Below are 12,027 nucleotides of genomic sequence, written 5' to 3'. Positions count from 1 at the left end.
ACGCTGGCCTCGTCCGGAGAAGCGAAGCGAGACAACCGTAATTTCAAAGAGGAGAAACCAGTACGGATCAACTCTGTGACGTCGGACGACTCCGATTACCGCGACGAAGGTGGAAAGACCGCGACGAAGGGTTCTCGTGGCGGGATGCGCCCAAAACGATAGTGCACTTCCCGGAGCTGAAGGTACCTCCTCTACCAGGAGAAGAATGTCCCGTGGACCCCTCTGTAGTGGAAGACAATATCGCGCTGGCCCTGGGAAGTTCCCCAAAAAGGCCCTCCGACCTCGGTGAAACCGAGTACGAGCTGCTGGACTCTCGCGGTATCGTGCCTGACCCTTGGCGAGCCATGGTGCGACGAGTAGTATACCTCCTCGTTAAGGCTGAAGCTTCAAGTGGAGGTGACTGGTGTGAAGGGTGTATTGGCGAAGAATCGCTAGAAGAAGAAGAGAAAGATGACTCCCCGCCCCCCACAAAGCTCCAAAATCTCCTAAGCCGGATCGAGGAATGGATCAATAGCCTCGCTGTTCCCTCTGACTCGCGATCGAAAGAGTTACTGACTAAAAGAATTGCGGACCTTTACGAGGAGGAGGCTGACCAACTCCGCTTGAAGATCCTCGAGAGAAGTTCACCCTGCCGACTCTGTCGTTGGAAAGATCCTGCTCCTAGGTGCTCTCCAGCGCCGAAGATAGTCAGTTTCGACTGCTCCTCTCTATTCGGCAATCGTACCGAAGCACTCGGACCGAACTGTTCTTCACGAGATAAGGAAAACGGGTTGTACGGCTATGTGAACGTCGTCGCTGACGGTCCAGAACCTCGCCCCAAGCCAGGCCTGGTGGAAGTACCGAGCACTACTAATAGCTGGTCCACTGACGAGGAAGAAGGAATCGTGTCCCTCGGCAAGCGAGTAATCGGATCGGTGGGGGGCGTGGAAGCTCTATCGTGGGGGTTTATCGAGAACCTCCCGGCCGAACTTCTCATCGACTCCGGATCCGTGGCGTGCCTAGTGCATAGGCGGGCATTGAAGCGTCTCGGCTTAACTAGCTCTCCTCTAATACCCTATGTTGGCAGTCTGAACGGTGTGTCCGGGTCTGCGCTCGATATAGAAGGAGCAATCTACGTGCCGGTGACATTGGGCTCTGTCGAGAAGAGAATACCGTTTGCCGTCGTACCTAAGCTACACGTCGACGCCATCCTGGGCACCAACGCTCTCAAAGCCTTTCGCGCCGTGGTGGGCTTGGACGAGAATACAGTCACGTTAAAGGACACGAGAGAGGTGTTCCCTCGGGGGTCTCCTCGGGTGGAAGAGTCTTACCTGTCCCGCATCTCCTCTTCTATTCGGCTCTGCCCTGGTGGACAAGCGCTAGTAGTTGCGGAGGTACTAGGACAACTGAGTGACGGAACCACCGTCCTCATAGAGGGGCTTTCTGCGCTGGATGACTCCGTTAAAGTTGCTAGGACCCTGTGCACTGTGTATAACGACCTAGTGATCGTGGAAGTATGCAACCCCTCTATTGAGAACACCGTCATCAAGAGAAGCACTAGATTGGCGAGTGTTACGGTAATCCCCGAGACGGCGCTTCAGCAAGGAGCCGCTGCGAGTGTAAAGCACGAAACCACCCGGCCCGGCGAGGCCCAGACTATGGACCGAAGAGCTCAAGACCTGTGGGTCCACTCGGTCATTAGCGCCTCTAATACGACGACCGAAGTCGCTCGAGAATCCATACCTGGGTTGGACCGAGTACGCAAGGAGGAGCTCTACGTCGACCTAGACGAGTCTAAATTGGGGATCGAACAGAAGAGAATATTCACGGAGTTCCTCCAACCGTTCAAGGACATGTTCGTCGACACTTCGATGCGCCCCGGACGGACGAACCTGCTCGAGTTTTCTATTGATGCTGGAGAGCACTCGCCTATAAAGCAACCCCCTTACCGAGTGTCCAAGGCGGAAGGAGACGTGATGGAGTCCGAGATACAGAAATACTTAAGGCAAGAACTCATACGACCCTCTTCTAGCCCTTGGGCGAGCCCGGTGCTTATGATCCGCAAACCTGACGGCGGGATACGGTTCTGCATCGACTATCGTAGACTGAACGCTGTGACTATCAAGGACTGCTACCCGATGCCGCTCATCGATGACATTCTAGATGTACTAGGCAACGCTAAGCTGTTCTCTACGATGGACATAGCATCCGGCTACTGGAATGTCCCGATGGCAGCTGATAGCGTGGAGAAGACAGCCTTCACCTGCAAATATGGCTTCTTCGAGTGGCTCGTAATGCCGTTCGGACTGTGCAATACCGTACCGGCCTTCGAACGACTGATGGAGACTGTGCTTGCTGACCTTAAGTGGCGGACTTGTCTAGTGTACCTCGACGACTGCGTGGTCTTCAGTGAAGACTTTCCTACCCACCTAGTTCGACTAAGACAAGTCTTGGAACGGTTCCGTTCGGCGGGATTCAAGCTCAAGATGAAAAAGTGTAAGAGGGCACGCGACCAAGTAGCGTTTTTGGGTCACATCGTCACTCCGTCTGGCATATTGCCCAACCCCGAGAAGGTCAAGTCGGTGATGAACGTGCTCAGACAGCACGACTTGCACACTGTGAGGGCGCTCCTGGGTTTGACTAGTTACTTCCGGCGGTACATCCCGGGATACGCAGCCATATCAGCCCCAATCGAACGGCTCAAGATGAAAGGAGCCCGATTCTTCTGGAGCGATGACTGCGAGGCCGCCTTCCTGCAACTGAAGCGTAAGCTGGTGGAACCTCCCATCCTGGTGTATCCCGACTTTTCGAAGCGCTTCCATCTTTATGTGGACTCATCTAAACTCACTGTAGGAGCACGCTTGATGCAAACCGTGGATGGGCGCGAAAGAGTCGTGGCCTATGCGAGCAAGCTACTAGTTGGCTCCGAGAAGAACTGGGTCCATAAGGAGGACGGTACTTCGGAGATCAAGTGCTGGGGTATCGTTTGGGCCACACGCAAGTTCCGCTGCTACCTGGACCGCTGCGAGTTCGACCTATACACGGATCACAAAGCTTTGACATGGGTATTCAACGAGACTAACCGTACGAGTAACGCTAAGCTGGCTAAATGGGCCATGGAGCTGTCTCAATTGCGATTCAAGGTGTTCCACAAGCCTGGTACTTCTATGGGTCATGTGGATGGTCTGTCTAGGCTGCATACCCAAACCATTAATGCTATCTCCATGGCGGAACTACTCAACGATGCTGACGAGACCCTCCTAGTACTGTCGAAGTCGGGGAGACTACGACTCTCGGCTCGACTCTGCTCCCTTCAGGGCCCTTGCCCGAGGACGCAGGCGAAACTGGACCCGTGGCGTTCCCCGACAAAGAAGAGGTTACCGACCAACTCCTGGTGCCCCCTGTTGATGTGTTCGGGTTACAACAAACTCGCTTCGTGGAAGAACAGAGGAGGACACCCTGGATCCAAGCTATGATAGCGTTCCTTAGCGATGGAGCTCTAGCTTTGGACCCTCAAATGCGCACTAAAATCCTGCTGATGGCCCCTAACTACTCGGTAAAGAACGGAGTACTCATGCGTCGAGTACACCTGAAGGCTCGCGCTGGACCTGCTTCTACTCTTGAAGTTCCGGTGATTCCCCTGCCTTTCATATCCACGGTACTACATCACTGTCATAAGGATGTACTTGCTGCTCATGTCAGAGTTACTAAGACGCTCGACAAGGTGCGCAAGCACGCTTACTGGCACGGCTGGAAGAAGGATGTGGCCGAATATGTTCGAGAATGCACCGTTTGCGGCAGTGGTAAAGGCTATCGCCCTTGGAGAAATGGCCGAATGCAGCGGATGCCCGAGAACTATCCGGACCTTTCTCGCTATTGGTGGTGGACGCCATAGGTCCCTTAGTGGCTACTCCTCGAGGCAACAAGTTCATACTCGTCTTCGCCGACTATTTTACTCGATGGGTCGAAGCGTTCCCTGTGGCCCGCTTGGACACTGTAACGTTCGTGGAAGTTATGGTGAACGAAGTGATCTCGCGGCACGGAGTCCCCGAGAAACTACTGAGCGACTAAGGATCCAACTTCATCTCGAACTTGGCACGATCCTTCTACGAAACACTCGGGATCAAGAAGTTGTTTGGAGCTGCTTACCACCCTCAGACTCAGGGGCTAGTCGAACGCTTCAGCGGCACGCTGATCGGGATGCTTAAGATGTATGTCAACGAAGCTCAAAACGACTGGGACTTATATCTTCCCCGAGTACTGTTCGCATACCGCTCATCGTATCACGAGGCCCTTAAGGACTCACCATTCTTCAGCCTGTATGGCCGGGACCCGGTGTTACCTCTGGACCTCGCGTTTCTCAACACGAACAACGGATGGAAGAGTAACGAAGTCGCTAGCTACCGACGAAAGCTATTCTTATCTCTGCGGGATACGAGACGATTAGTAGAGCGCCAACTCTTGAAGACCCAGGGCAGACACGAGCAACGACTGAGCCACCAGGTACCGATTAAGTTCAAGGAGGGAGACCCGGTGTGGGTCTACCAGTACTTCCGAGCTCGTCACGGGGAGAAGACCACGAAGAAGCTCGCTTTCGCGTGGCATGGTCCGTACCGTGTGGTCGGGATCGTGGGAGAGAACTCCTATCGAGTAGCCATCCCTTCTCACCCCAACCGAGTCGTGATCATTAACGTCAATAGGTTGAAACGTTTCCGAGGGCGGTGGAGCCGACCGTTCCCTTCCGAAGTACTCGATGGAGTCCAGTCGAGTCCGGGTGTCGACGACGACGGACCTTTATCGGAAGAGGACCTCCCCTCCACTAGCTTCGTAGAGAGACTCCTGATTGGAGGGGAAGAGACGGCCCTGACCGGAGTTCCTTGCTCTGTGATCGACATAATCGCCCGACGCAAAAAGAACCGTGAAGAGCAGTTCCTGGTGTTGTTGGCTACCTATGAGACCCTTTGGAGACCACGAAACACACTATTGCCCACCTACGCTGCTCTCATCAAGGCGTTCGAAGAAACCCGTCGTCGGGAGGGAGATCTACCAGAACTACGTCGCAGCGCGCGGTTGGAAGATGCTAACGCCGCCGTTGACGAAGAAGAGCTACTCTTCTAGGGAGAGGGAATCGTGACGGGTCGATCCAATGAGCCAGAGTAAGCTTACGACCCCGCCTCCCGCGGAAGTGATCTGAAGAACACTTCTTACGACTTTGCATATTTTTGGATTCTACTTCACAAGTGGCTGATCTCCTACATACCAAAAAGAAAAACAATTTTACCGCGATCTAAAGAGGAAGAACGAAAACAACAAGTGGGAACGAATCATGGTGAAAAACAAAAAGAAACTTAAAAAGGAAGACGATGCCAGTACTCTTACTCTCATCCAGTGAGGAACGGTTCTGGAATTGTACGAATCACTAACTTCTCGACGGCCTCTCGTTAGGCTGTTTTGGCGGACCTTTTAGCCGGCGAATTGGGAGCAGAGTGTTCACCCGACGAGCTCGACTTCCGAGATGCTGACGGGGACCGCGAGGCCGAGCGTCCCTTAGGAGGCACTGCCTTCTTCAAGGAAGACACTGAACGCGACCGCTTACGCGTGCCGTCCCGCGACGCTGGAGCTGACGGAGGAGTCGGCGTTTTGCCGTCGGTTGGTTTGTCGGAAGTGACTTTACTCCCCTTCGCGTGCGAAGGTGATCTTTCTTTGTCCCGCCGGGACTCCCTACTCGCCTTGGTGGCTGAGGACTTCGTTGGAGACTTCGACCGAGACGCAGGACGCTCCTCCGAACGTGATCGACGGGACTTCTTGCGCACTGGGGACTTCGATCGTGACCGTAAGGGAGAAACCGAACGTTCTTGCGAAGCAGCGCGCGCTTTGAGTTTGCCTTTAGCGCGTGAAGATGAAGGGGACCGCTTGCGCGACGAACTTAATCGAGGCTTCTTCAGGGAGGTAGAGCTGCGAGACGGGGAACGGGAACGCTTCGCGCGCTCCTTCGCCCTCAGAGACTTGTGAGAGAGCTGTAGACGCTTGTGGGGAAGCTCGTCGTCCTCCGAACTCTCGTCGGAACTAGAAGAAAGGCGCAGCGTCCTCTTGACGGGACGGAGTTCTTCAGAGTCGCTCTCGGCTTCGTCCTCCTCGTAAGCCGACTCTTCCTCACTCGCTTCCTCCCAAATCGCCGTGTAAGTACCGTCCGTACGCTCATACGCTGCGTATCCCGCCGAGTCAGCTTCAGACGCGTCTAAGGGGGTTACCTTGGGTGTTCGAAGAGCCCCTTTCTCCCGTTTGCGCGAAAGCTTGGCCGTCATCTTCTGAAGACGCGAGCAGTGACTTAGCGCATATCAGACCCCCTTCGAACGGTCCCCTACCCAATGAGGTTCGTGATCCTCCTTCGACTTTATGTCCAGCAGAACGAGGGCCAACGCCCGGTCCGTGAGCTGACTGTCGGGCTTAGAGCTATTAGGGTCCAGGGCTCCGGTATGCTCCAACAACTCCGGGATGGTCGTGAAACCTCCCTCGTCGATCCGGAACGGTTTGAGAGCGTTCTTCACTTTTCGCGAGTACGCTCCCGAGTCACGCGAGTAAAGCTTAGACAGGTTGTCGATGACTGGGCCATTGTAGGTCTTGGCGTCTGGGGCGTTCCGACCAGGCTGTCCTCCCATCCACATAAGGCGACGACGGTGCGCGCAGCTCTCAAATAGACGAAGGAAGCCGGAGTAGCCCCAGGTCTCGATACAAATGCTCAGGAACCAGACGCGTGCGACTACTGCCGCCATCTTAGCCTTGCACCGCTGAGTCTGCGCGTTGGAGGTCCTCAACGGGACGTTCGTCTGCCTTCCCAGAACTTGGAACGGTTCTCATTCCAGAAGCGCCAGTGAGAAGCGTGCACATGCGGGTACTCTTGCGGGTTGTACCACAAGTGCGAGCCCGGCCACGGATACGCCAGCTGGTACGGTTCCTGAACTAGCTCGGCCGCCTCGTAATAAACCCGTTTCAGATCATCGACCATGGGAGAAGGAGTCGTGTCCGACAGCTTGAATGGTAACGCGAACGAAGACCACGGGTGACTCGGACGCTTCTTGCCGGAACGAGGACTCTCCGTGATCGTCTTCTTCTTAGTCGAGCCAGTACTGACGCTCTTGAGCGGAAATCGACCATCTTGCGTGAAGCGTGGGTGCCGAGGCGGCTTCCCGCGAGTCGGTTGCCGAGGCGGATTGGGCATGATAACTACCGGCCCCGTCAGAGCGTCCGGAGCCTTCCCCGTGTCGTCCAAGATCGCGGCGGCTATGTCATCCAGAAGCTCGAGGCCGATGGAGCTAGCATTTGCAGCCAGGACGTCTCGCATGAGGATCCAGAAGCGCTCGTCGGCTAGAGTGTCATCTGAAGAGGAGCCGTCGGAGTCCGAAGACTCCACGTTCCAGACGGCCTTGAGGCGGTGCGTGGCCGTTCCGCGCGAGGTGCCCATACTGGGGTGGTGAGAAGAGAGGGCGCCGAGGGTGTGTCGGAAGTCGGGGCAAAATTGCCAAATGAGCAGTAAAACTGCCCGTCGGTGCCTGGACCTCCGGCCCTGTCTCTCTCGAGGTTCCTGTGATAACTGTATAATGGGTGCAAGAGAGGCTCCCGAAAAGGACGAGGAATCGGAGTTCTCCTTTCCCAGCTACTGGACTTGACAGATGGGTGGCGGCTAAGACGGATGGAGGTCGAATGACGTCGAGAAGGGTCGCCCGGGGTGTACTCAGTTTCTTATTTGCCGAGTGTACTCTCGTCTAAATGGAGCCTCATGCTAGTGTTTTCTACGAGTACGCCCGCTGAGAGCTGTGGCCCGTGTACGTAGGGGCTGTAACGGTCTGGGTCCTAACGACTCCTCTACGTAACGTTACCAGGGAGTTCTTGGTCCAAGTGTGGCGTGTGGTCAAGTTGAACTGCGATATTTGGAGCGACTGTGCGTCACTATACCGAGACGTACTTCAAGCAAACGAACTTCGTCAACTTCGGGGTGCTACCTACGCGTATGGAGTGTGGAGTGCGCTATTTGCTGTGCCTCCTATTGTTCTACTCAAAGGAGAAGATAAGTATGGTCGTTACGGACGGATGTTGCGCAGTTGGTGGATCGCCAGCAAGGTGACATTCTCCGACTACATCCCAGAAGTCCTCCTCCGTACAAGAGACTCGAGCATACGCTATTGGTACGCTTTCTGGGACGCTCTCAAGGCCACCTGGATGCGCCTGTACGCGGTGGGAGAAGCCACCTGCTGGCTAGTACTACTATGCCTGTCTCTACTGCTGTACATCCCGGTCAACGCCTTTGATCTAGTGGAGTTCGTACTCCTGGGACCTGTGGGTGTGGGGATTGTACTATTGCTCCTACTAGCTACCAACTACTGCCTCGAGTGAACCGGCTGGAGTCTCGCCGACACTCTTGTCGTGGTGGTCACCGGTGTGGTATCTCACGGTTGTCGTCAATACGACGAGGGAATCCCCCTCCGAACTGTCTCCCCTAAGGTGCTGGTCGAGCTAGCATTGACGAGTACCCGCCACAACGCTTCTCAACGTAGTATGGCTGAGGCCCGGAACATCGAACGTCTGCGGGTCGACGACGATGTCGAGGTGCTATATGACTCTCAAGCCGTCGACCCTGACTACGTTGAGGACCGCTCCGAGGACTACCCCGAAGCGTTCCAACCTCCCCTGTCTGAAGAAGTTGCTAACGACGGAGTCTATAGGACTAACGTGAGAGATGTACGCAGAGGATCCGTTCGCCGAGGACGACGAACGACAAGTCGGGGAGGATGTCCCGTACCCGGGAACGGAGGGGTCATTCCAGGAGCTCTGCCTCCCGTCGGGATGACTCGAGACCCTGGAATCACTCCTCGCCCCGCCGTCCCGTCAGGGTGGTTCCCGTTGAACTCAACCACGCACGTGCCCCTGACCGAGCCCGTTAGGGTGGTTCTATAAGGGGGCCCTAGAACGCCGGAGTCTTGGCGTCGTGGGACCAAAAGCACCTCGCGACATCAAGCCTCTTCTTAGAAGCTCTCCGTTGTCCCACGAAGGCCGACAACAAACGAAGTGAATCCTTCCTTTTTTTAGTAGGTAGTGTAGTGTATGTAAGGTCGAGAAGGTGTTAGGCCTCTCTTCCGGTTAGCTCTCAGTCTTATATTTCCCTCCTTCTACTCAAGAGGAAGCCAAGCCAATCAACAAACTTTTATTTTTAACTCTCTAGTGTTCCTATCTACCGTTCCTACAGCCACTGAACAAGACCGTACTCCCTGAACAGCCGCGGACTACCCGACCCTTGAAGGAAGAGGAGGTATACGACATCTTCTACTACTACCGGTTGTTGAAAAGCTATGACTGGACTGCTTTTGGTATCATGTTTTTTTCATCAAGTGTGAAATGATGTTTCGAGACAACTGGTACTGTACATGTGTGACCCAGTGGCAGTGGGTCTTATCCTACAGTAATGCAAAGATGATAGTAGCTGGGCTTCGCTGCTGTCCGGGACTCCGGCGGAGTTGATGGTCACTCGTGCCCCGTAGATTTGCACAAACCTTTCCCGATTAATCGTAGGTAAACAATGTCACCCGTCCCCTTTACTTAACTTGCTGATTGGGAAAATGAGCAACCTGGAGGGATGTCAGCCATACATGGTAATCATCAGTCAGCCGCGAGCTTAGTCACGAGGAATGGATCCAGTACCCAGCGATCAGATGCAGTGCGTGGCTGTCAACTGACTTACGGCACTCCTAAATCTGCTGTCTGTACGCTATAAAAACCTCAGTGTCGGTTGCGCACGTCCTCAAGATGAAGAGCAACACAAGTCTACAATCCTCCACCACTGCTACCATCGAGGAAGCGCAGACGTGGTCCAGTGTCGTACTCAACGACAAGCTCACACTCGAGCACGTCGCCATCGATATCAACACCGACCGCGTCCAGTATCACCTTCACCTCGAGCTGGAACACCCTCTCCCTGAACCATATCTCGCCAATGCCGAGTACATGACGTTGACGTGGCCTGTGGGTGGCATCTGGAAGATTATTCGCCTTAGTGACAACAACCGCAAAGTGCACTGCATGTCATGGCGTAAGACCGAGATGAACCATGTGGAGGTTGAAGAATTAGCCAAAAAGGTCGAAGCTGCGGGGAATTCGAATGATCCAGCAAAGGCTCGAAGCTCCACGTTGGCCTCTGCTGAAGCTGACGACCTGCCCCCAACTCTGTTCCCATGGAAGATGCAGCTTGGTAAATGGGGACACAAGCAGCATTGGTTCCTTCGAGATATTGTGCCTCCTGGGAGTAGCCGTCCTGGTCCGGTGACAGCTCACTTAATGGCCGGCTTTTCGCCGCTTGAAGTACAGATCGAAGTCAACTCTATCATTTCAGTTGACACAGTGGGCCAAACGTTTACTGCTGATGTGACGTGGGAGGTTACGATGCCGGCTATCACCACAATCCGAGAAGACTCGGTACTACGTGAGCTCATGGACATTCTCGAGTTCGATGAGAACCAGTTTGAGCTCACGAACGTCAACTCGATGCAAGAAGAGCGCGAGATGACGTCCAGTCTGTCACCAGCGGGGCCTGTTCACTTCACAGACTCAACTAGTCTAGCGCTGCCAGTGACGGCGACGTCGGAGTATCTGAGTCACCTGCAATTCAGTCGTCGAGTGGTAGCTGCGTTTAGTGAAGAGATGACCCTACGCAGTTTCCCTGTGGACCAACAGAAGCTCACGTTTGCATTCTCTACGGGGACGGGGGTGAGGAAGTCCCTGCGGGTCACACCGGGAGCGGTAGACGCAGGCACGTTCGCCATCGCCAACTACAAGTTAGGCAACGTCTTTGATGTGGTACACCACGATAAGGTGTTCGTCGGTGAGATCGACGCTGAAGGTGACAAGAAGAGTATTCGATTCGAGATGATGTTGGAACGACGACCAGGTTACTACATGACGAATGTAGCCATTCCAGCTGGTATCATCACGTATTTGTGCTTTATCTCGTACGCTCCGCTCTCGGATGGTTCGCTTATGGACACTGGTGACCGCGTTCAGATCGTGTTGACCCTGTTGCTGACAGCTGTGACGTTCAAGAACATGGTGGCGTCCTTAACGCCGCAGATCTCGTACTTTACGACACTGGATCAGTACGTGTTTTTCTGCTTCATCATCGCGTGTTTGGTAGCGATCGAGAACGCTTTGTTCCCTCTGTTTGTGGATCTCTTCCCTAGACGAGAAAGCTGGCAAGAGAACAGCTTACTAGGCATTTCTTGTGGCTTTTTCACGCTTGTGAACGTCGTGTGGTTTCTGTACATCGCTGTGTTTGTCAAAATGCGCAGACGAGCTTCCGGAGCGTTGATTAAAGTGCACGAGACGATCCGCGTGCTCTCTTCTTCGATCCCACCCGAACACCGTGAAGCTGTTCTTCATGAATACATGGAACGCTTCGGTTTCTACCAGTGGGAGATTCCAAAAATCAGCTGCAGTGAGTTCGGCTATCTGTACGTTCAGCTCCCAGACGACGAGACACCGCACACCGAACTGGTGGAAGCGAGGGTGGCATTCCACAATGCCAGTCGCTACAAGGCGGAACGAGAGTTTGATGCGTTTAAGGAGATCTTCGAGAAGTTGAATCCGTCGGGATCGCTTCTGTATTCGTCCGGTCCGGATAGTGAAAAGCCGCTGGAGGCAGCCAAACCGAACGAAGCTTTCCTGGCTGGTGGTGGAGGCCGAGACCGAAGACGCTCGGTCGCTGCACCCAACAGCCCTGTTGGTCCTCGGGCTAGGACCAATACTCAGATCAAGTACCATCGCATGGTGTGAGACATAGTGCAGCTGAGTAATGGTATGTTTCGTTCTTGTGTGAGCATTATAATGACTGGGCTACATACCTTTTGTTATCTTGATACCTACGGCAAACAGAATGCTGCTTACTAAGTAAGTATCTGGTCGGTGCAAGTGTTTTAGTCCTGTATTGAAACGTGCGGATGAATTATCGAGGATGACGCGATGGTATGAGGTCGCCCGAATTTCATCGCATCAACCGAGCAGTCG

The 12,027-nt window shown here is 54.3% G+C and overlaps 1 protein-coding gene across 1 annotated transcript; it reads left to right on the top strand.

The window, feature by feature from the left end:
* Positions 1-9,777: 9,777 nt before the first annotated feature.
* Positions 9,778-11,605, top strand: PITG_02377 (uncharacterized protein; the record flags this gene model as incomplete). The annotated part of the gene is made up of 3 exons (XM_002907269.1): positions 9,778-10,196; positions 10,278-11,337; positions 11,393-11,605. The coding sequence occupies 3 exons, from the start codon at positions 9,778-9,780 to the stop codon at positions 11,603-11,605; spliced, it is 1,692 nt and encodes a 563-aa protein (XP_002907315.1).
* Between the last annotated feature and the right edge of the window lie 422 nt (positions 11,606-12,027).

Source organism: Phytophthora infestans, genomic scaffold, assembly GCF_000142945.1.
Source record: "Phytophthora infestans T30-4 supercont1.3 genomic scaffold, whole genome shotgun sequence".
NCBI lineage: Eukaryota > Oomycota > Peronosporomycetes > Peronosporales > Peronosporaceae > Phytophthora > Phytophthora infestans.
The sequence above is the reverse complement of the archived record's forward strand: the minus strand, read 5'-3'. Positions and strand labels throughout refer to the sequence as shown.